Genomic DNA, 24,157 nt, shown 5'->3' with positions numbered 1-24,157 from the left:
TCCAAAAAATCATTTATCATGATACCATTACTAAATATTATTTAACCAGTAGCAGAAAAGCATATGGATACTTTATTAACCTTTTTGGATTGTCCAGTTGTTAGGCGAGAACATAATTCTAAGTGGTTGTTGACTCTCTAGCAATTTAACTCGAATTTTTCATAAAAATATAGCAATGTTTGTTGCGAAAATAAGGAGACACATTTTTATCGATTTCTTGAATATGTTATTGTAGATTTTCATGTAATTACTCTACATTAATATCAAATTTACGCTTTTCCATCAAATGTATCTCGTAGATTTAATCTGGTAGTTTTAAATGTTAATTTTATTGTTTTTTAATTTGGTTAATTCGCCATATTTAAATGTCAATGATTGGTATGATGTGTCAGAGATATATTTTAACAAATGATATTGTTGTGTTTCGACATATCCAAACGCACTATTAGTGAAATCCAATTGAGTTTGTTCGTGGACTCTTAAGAAGTTCGACCTTCACAATCACTTTGAAAATTGATAGTGTGTTGTTGTTAGCATAGTTAAATTCGGTTAATTCGTAATATTTAAAATTAATAATGGTATGATGTATTAGAGATATATTTTAAGAAGTGGTATAGAGTTGTGTTTTGACATGTCTAACCACAAAATTCGTGAAATCCAATTGAGTTTGTTTGTGGTCTCTTAAAATAAAATGACACGAGTGTTGTTATGAGCATATTTATCAAGGTGTATTACATATCCATTTTAATTTCCTTTTAATAGTTTGAATGTGTATTGAATACATTTAATGCGTACTAGAATAAATAATTTTTTTTTTTAAGGTTGATAGGTTATATTCATTTATTCATTTGTAAAAGTAATTTATATTCATGAAAGATGTTCGGTGGTTTTACCCTGTCCAAAAGGGAAATCAGTGTTGTTGGCCACCGAAATGTATTGTAAGCCATCCAAAATTTGAAAGTCACACAAGGTCTTATAGGCCTGAATGTATAAGCAAAAGTTTTTGTTTAATAAGCTACAATATTCAGTACTATCTGACATATGCAATAGGAAAGTAAACCAAAAAAATATCCAAAACTAAACTGCAATAACATCTGGTCCTTGGAGGACTCCACATGAGTTGGGTCCTTTGCACTGGACCCTAGAACTTCTCACTACGGGAGACACAAAATGTGTTTCTCTATACATCCCACGCACATGTTCTGCTATTGAATCTGGAATTGAATCAACTGAAATTCCTTGTGAATTTCCTGGAAGCTCGGATCAGGTTTACCAACATCAACCGGTAAGGTCATGATAGCTTTGGTGACCAAACTTTTCATCAACCAATATAAATGCATTGTTTGTTTGTACTGAGTGGTTCGGCCATGAGTATGTCAAGGATCCAAAACTAAGACCTGCCAATTTTTCCAATTGCACTTCAACTTTTTCTCTTTGGTTGAGCTCTACTTCCCAAGTTGATATCATCTATTTGACTTTGGTTGGAGTTCCAACATTGTAATCCTGGGCCACCTCCTGGAGGATCTGGGCATCTATTCTACGACCACTCCTCTTCTGGGGTCAGACAGAGGAGCAACCTCTGCTGGATCGGTTCCCAGGCTTACAACCTTTGCCTCGACCACCATTTCCCGATGAACTAGCACCGTGAGGCATCGTCAAACTCTTCCTATCCCTGAAATCACTATTTTTCCAACTAATGTTGAAGGCCTTGGAAAAATTTCCAATGGTTTTCCCGCGATCACAACATAAACACAAATTATAAGAATGTGTTACAAGTACATTAAGAAGGAGCAAGATACAAATTATGTTAGGCTTTAGCCTGAGGACAAGAGTTAAATTCGAAAAAGGAGGTCCACACCACCATTCATATCCCCCGCATGACACGTTGTGCTCAAGAGGGCCAAGATGCCCCAAATTTTTGAAACTGTTCTATCCCATTACACGAATTACAACAAGGAGCCACTCCCCAAGCCAAAACTCCATATGGACCACAACATTATCATTAATATTCATAGACAAAGATTTTAAATATATATCCCTGTTCAGGACAAGAAACAAATTAAAAAGCTTTCCTTTGTTAAGTATATAGATTCTGAGCCTCCCACACCTACGTCGGAGATGGACAATCATTCGCATGCGGGACAGAACAATGACATAGATAACAAACACCAGAATAGAAACAATACACCCCACATCATATGCAATCATCGAAATTAGAGATAATATTCTTCTTTCAAGACGCTAAATTCCATTCCAACCCACATGTAGGATACATAAAATGCTATAGCGCGCATGTCATGGACATGGAGACGTTGAAATAAGGAATACGTACTCGATGTCAAACTCCATCAACACAGTGAATGAGGACGCTGCCTAAGGTTGGTTCCACCATCATGTTCGTGCTGACCCGAACGAGAGAACCCAACGCAATATCCAAATGCCTGCACACAGAATGTTACTTTACCTTTCCCTCTCGAGGTTATACGCTCTGCATCCTACAGCACGAGCATTAAAATCTCATATTCCCACTAGCTTACCATCCCATCGTTCACACATGTGAGGAGGGCTTTGTTGCTGCCCAATGACCTTGCCACCCATCACTTCAACCATCAGAGAGATCCCAAGGAAGATATTGCGCAAACTCATACCCCTACCACCCGTCACTTCAACCATCAGACAAATCCCAAGGAGGATATTGTGAAAACTCACGCCCTAATTGGGGAAAATGTTGAATAGTTAATAATGTGTCTCAAGTTAGATTCAAACTTGAAACCCCTTCTCGACAAACCCAACACTTTACCAATAGACCACAACACTCACTTGTGGAACAAAATAGTCTAAATAGGTTATTTGTTTGTTATAATTTCAATAGTTTCAATGGTTACTTGAAATAAGTGGTTTGGTGGCTAAATCGTTTGAGAAGACTCTGGGTTTAGGGTTTATCTTATTGTAGAGTTTACTTATAGTGGGAAAATTTCAATTACTAGGTTTCATTGTATTAGGATTTCGAGCATCGTGGATGTTGCAAATTTATTTATTATTTAATGTTTTAATAAATGTTAATAAAAAAATTATAATATTAAATTATAATATATATAATATTATAATTTTTATTTTTAATAATATTATTAAAAATATAATATTAATATTGATTTTAATAAAAATATTATTAGTAATTTTTTTATGATGTTACCATAATAAAATAGGATATAATATTAATAATAGCATCTCATGAGGTGTAGAATAGATGGTGATGGAGTGAAGGTCATCGGTTCTAAATTTTGTGGGAAAAAATCTAGTCCTGTTAAGGGCTGGTGTGGCCTAGGCCGGCATCTCCAGTACAGGTGGTAGGTTATGTAATGTTTAAACTTCCGCAGTCACTGCAGATATTTTAACTCTTGGTATTAATGGCGTGGGCTTTTCGGATCCCACCGCAGTACCCTTCATTGACAGATCGCCGAAGCTTTTATGTCCGCCCGTCCTTCTTGGGCAGGTGGCATGGCCTGGTTCTCCCAGCCATGTGACTTCTCGGTACTGCCAACGTTGATTCCTCCGCCAGCTACTCCCGCCATACTCCGACGGTCTAGATCTCTTCCTGAGATCGGAGGGCTGGAAGTTGTTCAGGGTTTTGCGTGGATATTTAATCGACCATTCACACTATTGTTTCCTTTGTTGTCCGCGGTCTTTGCGGAATGGTTCCTCACTCCTCCTCGAGTTCGCTATCAACAGCACTATACTGCCGTTCTGTCATGCCGAAGCTGGACCCTGTTCGCTTTAAACCTTACAGGTACTAAGAAGGTGTTCTTGTTCATTATTCTGTATTTTTTATGGCTGGAATTGCATGGTTTATTACTTATTGTAGTTTGGTTTTCCCTTGACAAATCCTGGTGCAGCGGCCCTGGTTACATTTGGTCAACTCCCACGGGATTACTCTGCAACGACTTCTATCAAACCCAGGTAAGCTTCTCCGCATTTGAAAGTTGGTTTATTCGGAAATATTTCAGGGTTTACAGTCATACATGCCCTAAGGGTCGGTTTATTCGAATACATTTCAGGGTTTACCGTCATGCATACCTTAAATGGTCTATGCAGGTCTCAGTTTCCCCATTTGGTAGCCTCGTTCCCTCCGAGTTGCTCTCGGTGAAGAACCTTACATCCGGCTTGTTGCTTAACTAAGATGTCTGTGTTAATGGTTACAAGTTGTTCTTTCAGAAATTCGGGGTTCTGAGGTAACCATCGAGGTCTTCCTTTTTTGCATTGCCGAGCCACTGGCGGCAGACTTAGATCATAGCTATGTTTAAGAATGTTCACATCTGGCCTCCACGCGCAGATGGGGTTATAAATGTATTTAATGGAACTGATTCTGTTCGCATATGTATTAATTTGCTCAGAGTATAAGTTTGCCTTTTAATGCTGTAATACTCTGCTTAGCCCACAGACATTTCACTTATATATTGAACATTTCATTTTTGTATATTCTTTCTCAGAATTAGAGTCTCCGCGTTAATTTGCTATATGGGTTTTTGGTCTTTTCTTTTGGACATCACTGTCTTGACATTTACCATATTATGATGATAGTCATGCTATAGATTCTGTAAAAGAAATGTTACGTTGACCAGTTGATTTATCATAGCTTAGCGCGTAAATAATGTTTGGTTAACAATCCCTCATTCCGTGAAAGGATTAGTTGCTTGCATGACTTCTATTTCATTATACAGATCCGCGGCTATTAAATATGTGTCTGTGGTTAGGTTCTTTATGCACAGGCTTGCGGTTTCACAAGGTTACTTTCCCTTTGCTTGCATGCATAGGCCCGAAAAGTTATGGTTTGCTTACATATATTTACTGTTTAACGGAGTCACCCTTCTTTACTCATATGCTCAGTTCTTTGCTCAGATTGAACAAGGTTATCTGTCGTTGCCAGATACAAATTCTCGTCTCAGGTTTACAGATAAATGTTTTTCTTTATTTGCATGCATTAAAATGAATATATACTTTCATAGTTATCAGGTTTAGCTCTAATACTCAGAGCCTTATTCTTCACTTCAGTTAATGCTTCCGTCTCTGTACTTCACAGCATACGGAAATGTTCTCGTTCTGTACATTATTTATTATAAATTCATCTTGGGTTTTCTACCTTAAGCCAGGAGGTTCTATGGCACCCTTTAATACTATAAGGTGACCCGTCATCCAACGCTCTCTGCGCAGAGCTTTTCTGTTGAACGCACGTGGTTTGGAAAACCTAGGGTATCTACCAGCGTTCTATTCGCTGTCACAAGATTTCTGCTGTTGCAGTCGATACCTTTTCTTTCTCTATAAAGGCATAAACCCTCTTTCATGCACTGTTCTACGACTCTCATCAGTCCACAGGTTGTAAGGCACCTTTCTTTTTAACCTGTCCATTGTTAAACAAATTGATTAATACTGCTTTATTAATAATTTATGGATCAAGGCTGCTACCTCGTAGCCGAACCTTGAGCAGGGTTCTGTACACCCATGCCCTTCTTGCTTTACTCTTCCGCCTTATCAATTCTAACTGAGTGCTAACTCATTTGGTCCATTAACGAACAGTTTTTATTTAACCTTTACAGATGTACAGAATGCTATTTTCCCATCAGTATTTAAGAATCACACACAGTCTTTCATAAATAAATTACTGTAAATTCCATACACAATGCTTTTTATAACAGGGACTACTGGTTTGGGAACCGTACCTGATCACCTCTGACAGGAATGGTTTTGTTCAAACAAAAGTCACCTGAACTTAAATTCTGCTCTCCTCCCAGCCATGAGAATCCATCCTTCAGACGGTGTTCTCCCCCCGAGCAATCCTGCAGGCCCCCAGCCCTCAACAGGAACAGTGCACTTCTTGTGCCAGGTTATCTGGTCCTCACCAGACTTAACCTCTCTCTCCTTTACTCTTGGAGCAAGATTTGTTTTTCCTCTGTCTGTCCCAACCGCACAGAATCCCTCAGTCAGGGTTTTTCCCTCTTTTGGAGGGTAGTTCCATCAGTTATCACAACTGATCATTTTCTTTAAGATTCACCTCTTAGAGGCTGCCAGCAATTCCAAGAAAATATTTAAATTTAAATTATTCAATCAGAATTAGTTTGCCACAGTTTTGTTTAAAACATAACAACAACTGTATTAGTCTTTTACCACAGTAACTTTCAAATTTACATAAATCTGGGGTCATTACATCTCCCCCTCCTGAGATTGGACATCGTCCCGATGTCTATCTCCTGTAAACATATTTGGATAAGCCTCTCTAAGGAGTTCCTCATCTTCCCAAGTGGCCTCCTCTGGTCCATAGTGCTGCCACTGCACTTTAGCTTGGGAAATAACTCGTTTCCGCAGCTGCACTTCTCTCCGGTCGAGAATGATCAGTGGTTCGACCAGAACCTCGCCTTCCGGCTCGACCTGCAAACAGCAATGGATTTAGTTATTTTTTTAGTTTATAACCAATGCTTATCCATAATAACCAGATTACTTCTTACCCGCACATTCTGCCATTGAATCACATGTTTAGGATCGTAAACGTATTGCTTTAATACGGATACGTGAAACACATTGTGAATCCTAATATGGCTTGGTAGGGCAAGTTGGTAAGCGACCGGTCCTACTTTGGCCAAGATCTGGAAAGGTCCAAAGTAACGAGGTGCTAGTTTGGCACATCCGCTCCACTGCAAGGTACTCCTTCTTGGTTGGATCCTCACAAACACATGATCCCCAACCTGGAATTCCTTAAATCTTCTCTTTCGATCAGCGAAACTTTTCTGCCTGTCCTGAGCGGCTTTCAAGTTATTACGCACCCTTTTCACTGTGTTCTCCATTTCCTGTAACATATCAGGACCAATTCGCAACCTGTCCTCCGGTCCACCCCAGCTTGCGGGTGTGCGGCACTTCCGCCCATACATAACCTCAAAAGGACTCATCTGAGTTGAGGAATGGTATCCATTGTTGTATGCGAATTCGACTAAGTGGAGATAGTCCTCCCATTGAGTCGGCTTCATCATAACGCATGCTCTCAGCATGTCCTCCACAACTTGATTTACTCGTTCTGTTTGACCATCTGTTTGGGGATGATAAGCTGTACTAAAGTTCAGCTGTGTTCCCAGTTCAGCAAACAAGGTCCTCCAAAAGGTTGATGTAAACTTGACATCCCGATCGGAGATAATCACTTTCGGCAGTCCATGCAATTTGAACACATGCTGCATGAAAATATGGGCAATCTGTACAGCCCTGTATGTCGACTGCACAGGTATGAAGTGTGTTGCCTTGCTCAGCTTATCCACTACCACCATAATGGAATCATTATTCTTCTTGGTTTTGGGCAGTCCCGTTATAAAATCCATGGAGATAGTCTCCCACTTCCATTCCGGAATGGGTAGAGGTTGTAACAGCCCTGCTGGGTGCATGTGTTCCGCCTTAATTTGCTGACATTCTAGACAGCGTGCTAAATACTCAGCTATCTCTTTCTTCATTTTTGGCCAGTAGTACTCTTTGCGGAGTGCGGTAACCATTTTCTGGTAGCCCGGATGTCCCGTATAATGGCTGGTATGAAATTCATCCAAAATCAGCTTCTTAATGCTGTCTTCATTGGGCACATACAGCTTATTATTAAAGCACAACATATCAGCATCATCTAGTTTGTACCCTTGTTGTAATTCCTTATCAGATTGCTGCTGTAATTGCTGTTTGATGTGCTGATAAACAGCATCTTGTTCAGCCGCTATTTTTATCTTTTCCACTAAGGTACTTTGCCACTTACTAACTGAAATTTTGCACACGCATTGCACCTTCCGACTTAATGCATCTGCTACTCGGTTCTCCTTACCCTTTAGATGCTTAATTTCAAAGTCGAACCCACTTAGGAAGTCAGCCCAACGAGCTTGTCTCGTATTTAAGGTGGGTTGACTGAAGTAGTTCGTTAAACTGTGGTGGTCTGTTAATAATAGAAATTTTCTGCCCAAAAGGTAATGTCGCCACATTTTCAGGGCATGAATGACAGCAGCCAACTCCATGTCATAAGTAGAATACTTCTGCTCATGCTCTTTCAGCTTTCTGGACTCATAAGCAATGACTCTTCCTTCCTGCATCAGCACTCCTCCCACACCTTCTTTACTTGCGTCCGTGCAGACCACGTAATCCTTGCTAGGATCAGCTATACTTAATATAGGTGCAGTAGTGAGTAAGTGCTTGAGCTGTTCAAAGCTCTTCTGGCACTCTGAGGTCCACTTAAATACTTTTCCTTTCTTTTGCAAAGAGGTGATTGGGTATGCTACTCTCGAAAAGCCTTCGACAAATCTTCTATAATACCCTGCTAACCCCATAAAGGACCTAATATCTGCCACGTCCTTTGGTATAGGCCACTCCATTATAGTTCTAATCTTTTCAGGGTCCACTGCAATGCCTTCTTTAGTGATCACGTGGCCCAAATATTGTATCTCCTCCTTGTAAAAGTCGCATTTACTGAACTTTGCATATAATTGATGTTCCCGCAAAGTTTGCAACACCAATCTAAGGTGCTCCTCATGTTCCTTCCTTGATTTGCTGTAAATCAGGATGTCATCTATGAATATCAGCACAAATTTATCTAAAAACCGATGAAACACACTGTTCATCAAGCACATGAAAGTGGCAGGTGCATTGGTCAGCCCAAAAGGTAACACCACGAACTCATAATGCCCATACCGCGTTCTGAAGGCGGTCTTAGCGATATCTTCCTCTTTTATTCTGATCTGATGGTAACCAGATCGCAGATCAATTTTTGAAAATACCGTGGCTCCCTTCACCTGATCAAAGAGCTCGTCGATTCTAGGCAAAGGATATTTGTTTTTGATTGTAAGCTTATTTAACTGGCGATAATCAATGCACATCCGAAAGGTTCCATCTTTCTTTTTGACGAACAGCACTGGGGCTCCCCAAGGCGACACGCTGGGTCTGATATAGTTCTTATCTAATAGTTCTCGTAGCTGCATCTTTAATTCTGTTAGTTCTGGCACACTCATATGATAGGGTGCCCGTGATACAGGTGCTGCTCCTGGAATTAGCTCAATAGTGAAATCCACATCCCGTTTTGGTGGTAATCCTGGCACTTCCTCGGGAAAAACATCTGCAAACTCTTGCACTATCGGAATGTTACCCAGCATGGCAGTTTTGTCCTTTTGATTTGCATACCCCACCTGGATAGCGTAGATTTGACATTTCTTCTTGATGCACTTAGCTAGCTGGGTAGCTGTAATGGGTCGGATCTGTACAGGGTGTCTAATTCCTTGTAATTCTTGCTGATCCCCCTGATCATCTTTATAATATATGGTCTTGGTCTTGTAGTTCACCAAGGACCAGTGTCTCTCCAGCCAGTCCATCCCAATCAAAATATCGTAGGAGCCCAACGGTAACACATTCAAATCTGCCACTACTGGCTGCCCTGCTAAGGCTAAGGCACAATTATTTACCTTGGCCAAGACTCGTCTCTTGGCTCCTGTAGCTAGTTGGACTAGCCATGGATTCTTGAATTTTTCAGCTTGCAGTTTACACTGTTCTACAATTTTTGGACTAATATAACTTAAGGTAGCCCCTGGGTCTATAAGAACAGCTATGGATAGGTTTGCGATCTTACCTTCGAACTCAATCATAGATGGCTGGTACTCCGCTTGACGGTCCTCCAGCGCCGCATTGATTCTGGGTACGCTACGTGCCACGTCCCCAACCGTTGATGCCTCATGTATCTGAGATATCTGGTCTGTTCCTTTCCTCTGTGGACAATTTTTAACATAGTGGGGTCCTCCACAACCCCAGCATTGCACTGGTGGTCTGGTTATCCCCTCACCATCTGATCTAACAGACTGCTCATTTGCCTTAGATTCGCTCATTGGTCTGGACCGGGGCACGTTCCTTGCAGCAGGTCTACTACTTAGTCCTTTACCAGCACCCTTATTCCCACTGCCGCGACCTCCTTTGCTGCTTCCAACCACCCGACCACTTCTTTTCTCATTCCATCTCTTACTTGAAGTGTCCCCCTTCTGTTTACTCTGCTGGTAACAGATTCTCGCCTTACGGATGGCTTCATCCATGGTTCTAGGGTTATCGAATTCAATCCTTTCCCTTATGTATGACGGTAGGCTGCTCACAAACCTCTGAACCTTGGCCTTCTCCTCCTTAATGTAAGGTACATAACGTAGCAGTGAGGTAAACCGGTTAATGAACTCATCCATGGTTTGTTGTCCCAGTCTTAAGTCGTGGAATTCTCTGGCCTTCTCATCATAGAAGCGCTCTGTGAGGTACCTCTCCTTGAAATACTTCTGGAACTTTTCCCATGTAATAGTTCGTTCGCTGACCCCCTTGACAATCTTGATTTCCTCCCACCACAAGGTTGCCTTGCCCTGTAACTGGAAGATTGCCAATCTTGCTTTCAGGTTGTGGTCGTACTCATACAACTGAAAATACTTGTTCATATTGATCAACCAGGCTTCAGCAGCTTCCTCCTGCTCACCATCAAAATGTGGAGGTTTAATCTTTCGAAATTCTCCCTGCAATTCCACTTTCTGACGTTTTGATGTTTGCTGTTGAGGTGCATTATCAGAGTGATCCTCCTTATCTTCGGAATTTTCAGGTTCCATTTGATAATCTTGTTCTTCTGTTACCCTTTGCTGTTCTGCACTGGGGTTGGACAGGGGTGGGTTTTGCCTGTCTGACAGGCTCTTCAGAATCTTTTCCTGTTCAACTGTTAGACGTGCGTTGTCCTCTCGCAACCGTGCCATTTCATTTTTCAATTCCTGGACAGTTTCCAGGATTGCAAGATTAGTACTCCGTGATTCTGCATCCAGTTGCACCCAAATCCAAAACGACTTAGATTCCCTTGGGTCATGGTTTCTCACACCACAGGTCAAGCGTCAAGCTTGATATAATCTCTGATAAATACAGACCACTTGAAAAACAAAAAAAATAGAATTAATAATAGCATTGAAATAATAAAAAATTTAATTTAATCTTAATATAATAATGATAAGAAACTAACAATATGAATATTGTTAAAAAGATTACTATTCTTAATAACATAAGAATATAAAATAAATAAAAATACTAATATTATTAATGTTATTAAAAACATGTAAGCAATGACATTAATATTAATATTATTAATAATAGTAATACTAATGTAAATAATACTAAAACATAATACTAATATTAATACTAATAATAATATCATTAATAACATTAACAATGTTACATTAATAATAATAATATATTAGTAATAGGATAAATGCATTATTAATATCATTAATATAATAATATTTTAGTTGATAAGTGTGTTTTATTCACAATAAATATCAACACTTCATAATCATGATTGATTTGGTCAAACATAGAAAATATGAACATCATGTTCAACCATGATTAATAATAGGCAGTACATTTAACATGCCTATAATTAACCATAGACACATTATCAAGAGTCAACATGATGACATAGTCAAACATAGTTAACTTTTGTAGTCAACATTTAAATAGTCAACCTTAATCAACCATATGTTTAGCATAGTCAATGTTAGTCATCCTTAGTCAACCTTGGTGACTATATTCAACTATGGTCAACAAATATACATTTGTGGTCAACCTTAGTCAAGGCTTAATATTGTTTAATAATATTAATATGGTTTAGAACATATTATTTTACTAATGTTGTTGACGATGTTAGACTATGTTTGACTATGTTTGACACTCAACGCTTTTCAACTTCGATGAAACGTAATGCCCACATCAGTCAACATTGTCAAACAAAGTCAACCTTTTAAGGCATTGTTTAAATAGTTGACCATGATCAAACTTGGTCAACCCTATGTTTACCATATTTTAACAATAGTCAACATTGTTCACTAATAGTTGTCCTCGGTCAATGTTACTCTACCATATTCAATTATAGTCAACCATAGTTGACCAAAGTGAAATATTAACATTAGTCAACTAAGGTTATCCTTGGTTGGTTACAATCAAGATTTAAAAATGTTTAATAATAACAATATTAATATTAATAAATTTATACAAAAAGTTATTTTGTCTATTAGTCAGATTATTCCTACATCGATTTTCTTTTTTTATTTTTTAATCATGAAAATTTGTACCTATTGTAGAGATTCAATAACTTAATTATTTTTCCTTTTACCATTGTGAATTGGTAACTATAGCACCAAGACTATATCCAAAAACTTGTAATTGAACCTTTAGGGTTCCAAGAGTATATCCAAAAACTTGTAATTAAACCTTTCAGGTACCACTATAATAACAATAGTAAATGCAAAAGCTTGCAAACAAGATATTCCAATAGCTTAAATGACTTAATGAGAGTTGAGATGTCTCAACATCATAGTAGCAAAGTTCACTATAAAACCAAGAGTATATCCAATAGCCAAGAATCAATCATTTTGGCTTCCACGATAACACCAATAGTATATCTAATAGTATGCAAGCCAAGTATACCAATAAATTATGACTTAGTGAGAGCGGACATGTCCTAACCCCATAGGAGTGAGAGACTATCATGGAGGTTCCCTACTCTTCGAGCCTTATAACAATAGGCCAGACATGTCCCCTGGAATTGAACTCAGGTAGATGGGAGAACAAACCAAGATCCTAACCACTCGAGCTACTAACCAAGGGCATAACTTGATTGTTAAGATTACATGTAGTCTAAGTAATAGGACATGCCTAGCCCATCGGGCTAGAATGAACAATGGAAGTACCACACCAAAAGGCATTTGCCAACCAATATAGGGAAGATTCCCATGTTCAAAACTCAGTTCACCTATCTAACAAGGCTTGTGGTCCGTTTCTTTAGGCTTAGGAGTAGAGTATCAATTGCACTAACTGAATTCTAGGTCTCCTTAGTGACAAGTGGCAATTTTACTGATTCTCTTAATTAAAAAAAAGTATTATTAGGACATTCCTTTAAAGGGTTACATATATGTATCTATTGTTTTAGACATTGATATGTTAGGGCATATGTTTGTTATGTGTCTTGTGCATAAGACACATGCCAAACACATTTATGGCACATGACCTATTTGTGTCTTGGTTTCATGACACACATCAGGCAAAGAAACAAACCTGTTCACATGGATGGAGAGATTTCATAGGGGCGGAAGGATATAAATATAATGATACAATATGAGAGAGCATGGGGAAAAGTGCCCTCTTCTACAACAATTATCCATGAGAATCCACCATTAAGTTACTTAACCTGTTCACATGGATGGAGAGATTTCATAGGGGCGGAAGGATATAAATATAATGATACAATATGAGAGAGCATGGGGAAAAGTGCCCTCTTCTACAACAATTATCCATGAGAATCCACCATTAAGTTACTTAATTCTCTTCTTGAGAGGAATCAAATCACATATGGGGATTTGTACAATGTCTTTCATGATGATATGGGTTTGGATGACAATGTTGAGTTGGAATTAGCCAATTTGAATCCTAATTAACGAGTATTAGGGCTATTCAGTTTAAATGATGGTGATCCTCTTGAGGGGTCATCCTCCACAGTAGCTAATGCATAATTTATATTGGATGTAGAGAACGAGGATGGAACTATGTCACATATTTTGGATTCAAATTTTGATTCAACTATGATTAAGTTCAATTCAAATTTGAAATTTCTGATAAGGTTCAAATGAGATTTGTCATTATTTTTGAGAATATATCTAAAGTCATATATATATATATATATATATATATATAGATATATATATAAATCCAATAATATTTTATTATATAAATCTAATATATAATTTTATTTTTAAGTTGAAAATCTAAGTAAAAACATATTTTAATCGAACCCTTAAATGTTTTTGCCTTTATCATCTTTATTGGTGGATACAATTTTTGACCCTAAATTTTAATTATTTAAAATAGGTTTAAAAATGTATAAATAAATTTAACACCGCAAAACCCTTAAAACACCTTATTTACAAAAATTATACAACTAAGACTTAAATTTCAAAAAAAACCCTACTCAACTAATTATTTAAATATCTTTTATAAAAATTTTATTTGCAAATTAAGGATTGATTAATAACTTAGCGTAGTTGTCCTACAGCACAGCAGAGGTGTGCATGGTTTCTTTCAACCGCCAGTAAAAAAAAAATTCCAGTCATATATGTCCCACACTTCATGAAGGGAACATTTGACAGCTCTGTGGATTTTTTTGCTTCGGCTACCATTTAAAAATCCATAGTCCTGTATGCTAGATGGGTCACTGAAAGGTACAAAGGGAACATTTGTAGAGGCTTTTTTTGTCGGATCATTATTAAAAAACTTTTATTAGTCCCTACCATCTGGCAATGGCCAGGGACTATAGTAATCGAAAACGAGGTGGTTGGCATTAATTGAGCTGTTTATTAGGCAGGTTAATCTGGTATAATCAAACTTTTCAGGAATATATTCATCTATCTTCTTATTTAGCCTCTTCCCGAGGCAGAGGGAAGAAACCATATACTATATTTATAAATTTGCTTGCATTTTGATGCTAAGGTAAAGCCTGGTAAATTAATGCTAACATTAGTTAATGTTAGTTTTCATGCATTTAATGTTATGTTAGATATATATGATGAATTAGAGATATATATCTCATTCTGTGAGTAAACCATAAAAATACTCACATACAATTTGCATGAATAAACAAGTGGCATGTGAGTGAACAAGTGGCGAGTGATAGGAGGATGTAAGTGGCTAGTGAAGCCAACGCATGCAGAGGTAGGTCTTTAGCAGGCTTTTTATTATCAAACCTGCCTTCACAATTACAATTATATTTCTGGACTGCCTCACAATTCTTCACAAGTCTGTTTCAGAATTCTTCCCGAACTACTTCACAATTCTTCCTCCACCGCTTCAACTGTTTCAGAATTCTTGCCTGGCTGCTTGGACTGCTTCACAAGTCTGTTTCAGAATTCTTGCCTGGCTGCTTGGACTGCTTCACAAGTCTGTTTCAGAATTCTTGCCTGGCTGCTTGGACTGCTTCACAAGTCTGTTTCAGAATTCTTCCCCGACTGCTTCACAATTCTTCATCCACCGCTTCGACTGTTTCATAATTCTTGCCTCACTGCTTTGACTATTTCAGAATTATCCGTTCACAATTTTTCTTTTGCTTGTTTCACAGTTTCACAATTATTTGCTTTATGCACAATATAGTAGCAAGATTCCTGTGAAATTACTCTCAGAATGTGAAAGAGTACAAAATTTGAAAGAGTAAGAGACTATTTGAGATAAATCACTAGTGGAACAAATCAAGAATTCAGGTTCATAAAATGAAAGCAGTTTTTCTTATCCAAGAAAATAAATAAATATATATATATATATATATATTTTGTTGTATGCAAGAAAATATTTTTCCTTTTCTTTTTTGGTTGTATGCGCCTATGCCCAACCACTGTTAATTTCTGGTTTTCCAAGTTCATAAAATAAACCTCTACTAATTACTTGTTTTCTAGGTTCATAAGATAAAAGCAGTTTTAAATAAGAAAATAAAAATCTGTAATTGAAATTCACACTTTCACCTTTGCTTTGGGCACCGCCGCTGTCTATTTTCCTTTACTGAACTGTTACCAACTCCCACCGCTCCGTGCCTTAATACTTATCTTTGGAATTAATGCCCCAAACTGCCACGTTCACCAACTTCTCAGAGAGCTAGCTTTTCCACCGCCTTCCAGACAGCATTCACTGGAATCACACTTGCTTTATTAATCTTACCTTTGTAGGCACTTTGACCTTTTTGCTATTTCTCTTCTGAATGATTCCCCTGGGTTTCTTATTGGCTTTCTCTTCGACCCTCTGCACGCCATCACTCCTTCCTTAGCGTCTTCGGACAACGAATTTCTTTGCTTCCATCCTCAACGAACTTCATCACATACCCTGATTGGAGGACAAGGTTGAGCCCACAGGAAGACAGTCAGTTGGACAGGAACAACCAGTCGTTTTTTAGGTTCATATTAATCACTCGTTTTTTAGGTTCATAAAATAAAAGCGGTTTTACCTAAAATTCTAGGTTCATAAAATAAAAGCAGTTTTAAATAAAAAACTGTAATTTAAATTCAGTATTCTGCTAGGTTCATAAAATAAAAGCGGTTTTTCTTATCTAAGAAAATAGAAAACTGTAATTTAAATTTAGTGTTCTGCTATTTTTCAAGTGATGAGATTCAGGAGATGAAAGCATTTTGAAACAACAAATTGCTGCCGCAATTCTTCTACTGTTGTGCAAAGAGCCCTGTCACAGAGATCAATATCAAGAATTAATGGATTCTGAATATTTATTCCCATCCAACAGGCTCAAGTAATTGATTAATTTGATATAAACCTAAAAAATGCTACATAGAATTCAATTTTCAGAAACTATTGGCCTAAGGCGTGCAAATCAGCTTAAAGAAACATGCAGCTATGATAAATTAAATTGCTCTTACTCTGCACATCTTGTTACAACACTATTTGCTGTAGCAGAAAGCTCCATCTTGCTCCATCTTTTCATGCGTTGCAGTTTCCTTAATTCTCTGAGCATAATGCTGCATGCTGTTATTATTTTTCTCTGCCAGTCATGGCAACCTCCCTCTCTGTAACAGGCAATGGACAGCAGCCTTCCCAGCCACGTGTCTCTTGCATGCACATCGACCGACTGAGAATGAAACAACACACACTCAGAAGAACACTCTTAAATATATTTGAATGTTACTAATAAAATATTTATATTTAAAAAACATATTCTGTTGAACTTAATGGTAAACTTTATTCGAATTTTATTGGAAAATTTGAACTCAAACTGAACTTTATCCTTGCCGAACCTGAATTCGAACCCAATCCGTGTCACTTGGTTCCTGCCAAGTGCCACTTCACTCACTTTGCATTACTACAATATTGTACACTTTACAACGCACATCAGGTAAGAGGGCAAATTGAATTGACTGCTTGCCAAATATGATCCATCATCACACTGCCCATGCTTCTATGTCTTCACATAATGGCCTGAATGGGTATACTGACTTGCCTTAAGTCTTGATCTTGACAAAATTTTGGTTGGGAACATTGATTTGATGAACATGGAAGCTTTCTAAAAGTTGTTGAACACAATTGCATACACACCTTCAAGCAAAATATTATGTATGAACAACAGTGCCCAGAAGATCAACCTATGAGCTCTTATCGCAATCACATAGAATACCATCAAAGGAGTACTGGGAAGTCTGAGATCTCTGCACTCACAAAATTAACCATACAAAGAACCTCTTTGATCAATTCAAATGCAGCTAAACTCTCAGACCCCAGTCATTGAACTAAAGGAGGTGAATAAAATGAAGAAAATCATATGCACAAGCACAAATTAGAGGTAGAAACTAGAAAAAGCAAGCCACGTCCCGAGCAATCAATTAGGCGCCTTGCCTCTGAAAGCGAATTTCGCAGCAATTGCAACCAAATATTCATGATCTCTGGGGGCGCTTTCTGTGGATCTTGGAAAAAGAGGGTGGCAATATCCTCGGTAATAAGATCAGTGAGCTGCTGGATGACTGGGTCGATTATGGCGTTGCCTGCTACCCTGGTCACCATCGCCATGGCTTTCTTGCTATTGCGGGAGATCAGCGCAGAGAAAAAAGAATAAGAGAATGTTGGGCGTATATCTGCGGCAGAAACTGCAGAACTGCTGAAGAGGGACTATGATGGAATGATGGATTGTGCATATATCTGTGGCTCATGGGTTGCCTCGAGCTAAAGCTAAAGCGAAAGCGTTGAATTCGTCGATTCGAGATTAGGGATCAATCAAGAAGGATATTGCGGCTTGGACCGACTTTCCTGTGTGCGCTGCTTACTCCTTGTTTGGTCAGTTGGACCCGCGTAAGTCAATATTTCAGTGATCCTACTCGCCCCACAGGAATCACGCAATGCGCTTTCTTCCCCACCATCCCTGCCTGCGAGCCTAGGAGCGCTTAGCTTTGATACTGATGGTAGCATAGCGTATTCGCGTAGAAGACACCGAGGCAAGGAAGGGAGGTAAGAGTAGCAGCGACGGGGACAGAGATAACAGCAGTGGCAAAGAGAGTTTAAAAAATGATTGCATGTTTAGACAAGTGGAAAACATGCGCGTCTTAACCTGGCACAACCACGATTACATACATATATCTTGGAAAGTCGCTAAAATTCATTGCATGTTAGCCCATTCTCGAATGATATTTAGAATGATTAAGTAGGAACTCTCACGGGTTTCGGGGTAATGGTAGGTAATCTTAGATGCGTCCTTAAACTCCTAATTACCAGTTTGTTATGGCGGGGATAGAAATGTTTATCGGTCAGGTGCGCGCCTGGTCACATTTCAAAAGCCATTTGTTAGAGCATAGGTATACTTTTCTTTGCCAGCTGGATGTTAGTTCACTGTATGCAATTTGCCTCCACCCCTATGTCTTTTCCAACTCGGTTAATGAGCTCTGCTTACTATCGCTAAGAATAGGCTGCTTTGGTGGCAGGGACTTGCTGCCTTCGCAGCCATCCTTGTTTATTCTAGATTTGCTCTTAATATTTTCACTTATAACAAAAAATTATAAATATCTATATAATACATTTAACTTAATCAAAATACAATTTATAATTATAAATTTTTATATTTACTATTTAATTATTATCAATATAACACTAATAAATAATAACGGATTACTATTTAAATTTCTTTAATATATAAATGATTTATTGTTTTAATATAATTGTTTTTAATAGGTAATAAATAATAGATAAAGCCAATATATTTTATATTTTTTAGTATTACACATTTAGTATTATATATTTATTCTGTATTAGTTTATTTTGGAGCAAAATTTTTTGTCCTTTATTTAGTATTTAAGATGAGAATTCAATTTTGGTTAATTTTGTTATTATTTAAATTTATTTATTTAGAAGGTGATTAGTTGTAACTTCCATTTCTATCCGTTAGCATTTTTTGTTTTATTTCTTTTTTATTTAATTTTTTTATTATTATTATTTCTATTTTCATGAATTATAATTTTTTCTCCATATTTTCAATTTAATATAACCCATTATTATATTAATTTTTAAGAAATTTAATTATAAAAAATTATATATATTAATAAAAAAAACATATATAAATATATAAAATAAATATATATATTAAAGTGTATATATGTTAATATAAACAATACTAGCCTGGTCTAGGATTATAGCCGTTGGAGGTTCTACTGGGACTATTTAACATGCAATCTGGATCTGATTCTTCAACTTGTCCTGACGATGAACCACACTGGTTGGTTCGAAACGTGTCAACAAATGAAATATCATGTGATTTACGCCAAAGAATCTCTCATAAATTTGATATGGATCACCGAAGGCTCAATTCAACAATAAACAATACTAATTAACCATTAATATACTATTTTATTAATTGTTTTATTTTTATGATAATTTTTTTAAGTTTTTATTTTTTTTAGTTTAATTAAGTTATATTTAAACTACACTGCATATATTAACTACTATGTAATTATGTTAAAAATCTATTTCACTTCACTTTTATTTATTCTTAATACTTTCACTTATAAGAGAAATTAATAAATATCTATATAATAGATTTAACTTAATAAAATATAATTTATAATTATAATTTTTTATATTACTATTTATTAATATAACAATAATAAATAATAAACAATATATTTTTTTAATATATATATAAACAATATATTTCCTATCTTCTTTAAGAGGTTGCCGGTCTGCGTTCATAATCTCCTGTCCTACGTCTCATATGTAAAGAATTAATTTTAAAGATATTGAATTTATTTATCGATTTAGAATATTCCAAATTGTTTAATATTAATTAATTCAAGAGCTTCAATTTTAAAACATTACAGTCAAATTTACAATTTTAATCATCAAATACATTTATTTCTAAGCTGTAATCTCACCGGAAAAAAAATTCGCAGCAAACCACGAAAACAACACTGGAAAGTGGGGCGTTGTAGCTGGACTTTAGCCCCACGCGTTGGAGATAAATCGTCTACAGCCAAGCTCTAATTACCAGAGGTCTTTGGCGAGAATATAAATTTATACTCGATTTTTTAATAATAATATATAATTACAATATTATAAATGAATGATAATTTAATATACCTTGAATATTTACAATATTATAAATGAGTGATAATTTAATATACCTTGAATAATCGGGAGAAATATCGTTGAAACGCATTTTATAAATATGATTATTGTAACAACATTAATCATAATCCACATAACCGTGTCTCATAACGTACAACACCAGCTTATGACTTCCTACTAAAATTCTAAGCAGAGCTCTGCTGCTACACATCACGCAACTAACCGCGCTGCCTACTAAACCTGACAGATGATAATGGCAAGAAGCTGTCAGCTTTGTTAGACAAAAAATAAAAATATACAGAGCAGTTTATAGGTTACAAAAAGCTGGCAGCTACATAATAGTGCAAGCATTTGTATGGTCGTCGCTGAAAAGGGAAGTGTATGTTTCATGGCTGTTGTTACTGTCATGGGGATAACTGGGGAAGGTGGGGTCCACGTTCCTCACATAGCCAGAGGGAGCCTTCTTGTCATACACCTGAGCTGTGTATGGATAGTAAACCAGATGGTAAGGCTTGTAGGGCCACAATTCTGCTCGTTTGCCCGTTCGCCTCACTCTCTTCAGCACCTTGTTGGCATCCACGTACCCCGTCACCGTTACCTTATACTTTTTTCTCTCCACTTCTACTGTACTAACTCCTACACATTCATTAATTCATATCATAAATAAGCCCGGTCCTGATTCTGAAACAGCACATATATAGACATAAACAGTATAGTAACAATGGTAAGAATGGCTCTGACCTTTCATGGAAGTTAGTGCGTTCCTCACTTTTCTCTCGCAGCCTTCACAATCCATTCGAACTCTCAACTCCACGGTCTGCTCATAATAATTTGTAAATATGACAGTTATTTTTTCTCCATTTCAGATTTTGAAATTATTGAAACAAAAAAAGGCAATAGAAGCTAAATCACATATTTCTAAAATATTTCAGTATCTGTTATCAAAATAAAAGATACCAGCTAATTAGTTCTACTGACCATCACAACCTTCAACATTCAATGTTAAAATCTGAAAGCTTAATTCGATGGAAACAATGAAATACCTAGTACCTGAAATTGCTTAAGCTTTTTGCGCCTGGGAGTAGTGGCAACATCAATCCAGCTTGATAGAAGGGCCAACACACCCATTTTCACCAGCAAAAACGGAAACAAAACCAAAGGGTGTTGCCTCGATTTAAATCTGTCTCTGATCTCCCAGAATGGACTGATCTTTTTCGGATTCTAATGATGGCCAGGCTACACTTTACAGACGGAGATGAACTCTATATCGTCTACTTTGATGGCTATGACGAGAAACCGAAACAATCGAACAAAATCTATAGGATATTTTCAATTCGGGTACCTTCCGGGAGTTGGGACTTGCCAATCTCACGCACAATTATATAATAAACCCAATAATTTTTGGGGGCAGAGATACAAATAGGTTCGAGCAAGTGGGCTGAAAAGCGAGACTTTATTTGCGCAGAGAATAGTAAAGAGAAAGGTGGTTTGGACCTGATATCTGTGAAACATGGCGGGTAAGGGGGACAGTAGTACAGCATGGGTTGTGGCAAAGTTTCAATTAATGTGAAAGATGGGGACTCGTAGTGCGGGTTGCGCGAACCTTCGGCCCATGGCACACCCATTGGTCTTAATGTGTGGAAATGAATTCGCGACTTAAATCCGCGTTCAAAGGGCCATCTCACGCATTACTTCTTAACAGTCAACGGGTGAACCGCAAGGTATGCGGAATTATTTCTCAACATTCAACGCGTGAACCGCAAGGTATGCGGAATTATTTCTCAACATTCAACGCGTGAACCGCAAGGTATGCAGAAGAATTAAGATCTGAAAAGTGGTAGAGAAGTAATCATGTCACACTGGCTAGTCTAAAGTTTAGAAAAAGTGAAAGTACAGAGGACTCTCCTTTATAGGAAAAGTTCGTTGTCCATTGCCATCGGTCAGCTGGCTAGTCTAAAAGTTCAGAAAAAGTCCAAGTACAGAGGATCCTCCTTTGCAGCACAGGTTTGTTTTCCATTTCCACCTGTGCTGCAAAGGAGGATCCTCTGTACTTGGATTGGAAAAAGTTTATAAGTTAAACTTGTAATTCAAACAAATTACTACTTATTTTTGAATAAATAAACTTCCAAAACATATAATAAATAAATTATAACTCTATATATATAATTTTAGTTCAATAAATAAATAAATAAATATAAAATAAACCTATCAAACAAATACTAAAATTAGTTGCAAATTAATTTTTTGGCTAAAAATTTTGTTATGACCAACAAAAATAAAGTAGAGTTATTTTTCCTCATTTCAGTCATATTCCAGTGTAACAATTTTAAATTATTTAAAAAATTAAATTTTAATAGGAATACCTTATCTTTTATGTCTTTTAACTATTTGTCTCATTCGAAATGAAATTTATATACTACTTCACTCTATATGATATGAGATATTAAAAAAAAATGAATTTTGTGATGCCATAAAATACCAATGTAGCCCATGAAATCTACAACAGTAAAGGTGAACATGAGTGCATTGTTTTACAGAGGACAGATATAACTTTATGAACAGATCTTATCATAAAAGAAATTTAAAAAAAGAAATGGATTTTGAGGATGTCATGAAGGACCAATGCAGGAAATGAAATCCACAACAATAAAGGTGGGCATATTAATGGCATATTAAGTGGTTGTGCATTGTTTTGTATATGACAGAAACAACAATAAAACAATGTATGTTTAGTGGGTTGTGCATTGTTTTGTGGAATAAAGAAACAACTTTTAACGAGCGATATTTTTAAACAATAATATTAATTAATTTCACTTGTTTATTAATGCATATCAATAATTTTTTAGGTAAATTTTTTAATTATGATTAAGATATTTTAAGCAATACTTGTTATATGACTAATAAATTATATATTGGATATTAACTTTACTGGTTTATTAATCCATAATAATATTTTTTTCTTATTTTATATATATATATATATATATATAATTATTATTATTAAGTGTAACTATATTATCATATATTGGATATTAAACTTACTTGTTTATTAACGCATAGTAATATTTTTTTTCATATATATAAGTGTAACTATATTATTGTTTGCAAATAAATGTATTGAATTTTGAATGCTAATTGTCAATTTACTACAATTTTGTATTACATTTTTATTTTTCTACAAAATTTATGAAAGATGTTAGGATTGTGTTACTTTTTTATTAACAAAAGTTAGTTTGTAATTGTTGGTTCCCATATTGTTTTTGTGACAAAATTCAATTTAAGAAAGGATTGATCTCCCTTCACCTCACAGTGTATATTCAATTAAGCAATTAAGAAAATATATATATTCTAAAGAAACATTCAATTAAGCATATATAGGATTAGATTAATCATATGAGAGTGTTTTGTTTAATTTTTTGTTTTTTTTTTTCAAATATCAGTAGCAAGGCTTATAGTACTTGAAACTTATTAAATAAAATACACACTTAATGAATGAAAATGAATATATCAATTGAAATGTCAATAAAAGAAAAAGAATTCTTAAAGCATACGAGTATACTTATAACCGCGAGTATACTTATAACTGAAATGTGTAGTAAAATAATATGATATCATGTACCTGTATCATTTCAATCTTGCAACAAATCAATTAGAATATTGACTTAAGTATTCCTAAATATTATTGATTTGAGAAATCATTAAATCAAACAAATGTATGAAGTAATAACAATCTGATCATGTAATTGTTAATCATTCATATATACTAGATAAAATAAAATAAAATATGATTGATATATATTAATATTTAGATAAAACATGTGAAAAAATCATGGAAATCTTGTACCAATACTATTCCTACTTTCAACCACGAAATCATGAATATCATGTATCAACAAAACTCTACCTACAAGATGTCGTCCAAATCTAATTTAACGCTTCAAATAACATGTATTGATGAATCGTCTATGAAAGATTTATAGCCTAATCATGTTAAATATTTTTTTTTTCAAAATTACTA

At 36.1% G+C, this 24,157-nt stretch overlaps 2 protein-coding genes across 2 annotated transcripts; both read right to left on the bottom strand.

Moving 5' to 3' along the window:
* Window positions 1–5,359: 5,359 nt before the first annotated feature.
* LOC149204438 (uncharacterized) lies at window positions 5,360–17,598 on the bottom strand. The gene is made up of 11 exons (XM_089397123.1): window positions 17,400–17,598; window positions 10,257–10,819; window positions 9,861–10,160; window positions 9,623–9,758; window positions 8,781–9,430; window positions 7,442–8,204; window positions 7,182–7,253; window positions 6,921–7,072; window positions 6,498–6,836; window positions 5,715–5,831; window positions 5,360–5,395 (listed from the first exon to the last, which is right to left on the bottom strand). The coding sequence occupies exons 1-11, from the start codon at window positions 17,596–17,598 to the stop codon at window positions 5,360–5,362; spliced, it is 3,327 nt and encodes a 1,108-aa protein (XP_089253249.1).
* Window positions 17,599–20,316: 2,718 nt separating this feature from the next.
* LOC149204437 (heavy metal-associated isoprenylated plant protein 23-like) lies at window positions 20,317–21,505 on the bottom strand. The gene is made up of 3 exons (XM_089393286.1): window positions 21,190–21,505; window positions 20,881–20,956; window positions 20,317–20,775 (listed from the first exon to the last, which is right to left on the bottom strand). Exons 1-3 carry the CDS (start codon window positions 21,265–21,267, stop codon window positions 20,471–20,473), a joined length of 459 nt encoding a protein of 152 aa, XP_089249412.1. The 5' UTR covers window positions 21,268–21,505; the 3' UTR covers window positions 20,317–20,470.
* Window positions 21,506–24,157: the final 2,652 nt, after the last annotated feature.

The sequence above is a fragment of the Pinus tabuliformis genome, chromosome 1_2 (genome assembly GCF_031772625.1).
Source record: "Pinus tabuliformis cultivar Carrire ecotype Pingquan chromosome 1_2, CPIR1, whole genome shotgun sequence".
Taxonomy (NCBI): domain Eukaryota; kingdom Viridiplantae; phylum Streptophyta; class Pinopsida; order Pinales; family Pinaceae; genus Pinus; species Pinus tabuliformis.
Note: the sequence above shows the minus strand (reverse complement) of the source record. Positions and strands in the feature narration are given on the sequence as shown.

Excerpts from the sequence above, each read along its gene's own strand:
- LOC149204438 (XM_089397123.1), bottom strand. The coding sequence starts at position 17,598 with ATGGCGATGGTGACCAGGGTAGCAGGCAACGCCATAATCGACCCAGTC. Across the intron at positions 8,205-8,780 it reads ATCAGGTGAAGGGAGCCACG|CTCAAGCACTTACTCACTAC; the intron begins GTATTTTCAAAA and ends AGCTTTGAACAG. Across the intron at positions 6,837-6,920 it reads CTCAGATGAGTCCTTTTGAG|GAAATGGAGAACACAGTGAA; the intron begins GTTATGTATGGG and ends GATATGTTACAG.
- LOC149204437 (XM_089393286.1), bottom strand. The coding sequence starts at position 21,267 with ATGGGTGTGTTGGCCCTTCTATCAAGCTGGATTGATGTTGCCACTACT. Across the intron at positions 20,957-21,189 it reads AAAAGCTTAAGCAATTTCAG|ACCGTGGAGTTGAGAGTTCG; the intron begins GTACTAGGTATT and ends TATTATGAGCAG. Across the intron at positions 20,776-20,880 it reads CGCACTAACTTCCATGAAAG|GAGTTAGTACAGTAGAAGTG; the intron begins GTCAGAGCCATT and ends ATGAATGTGTAG.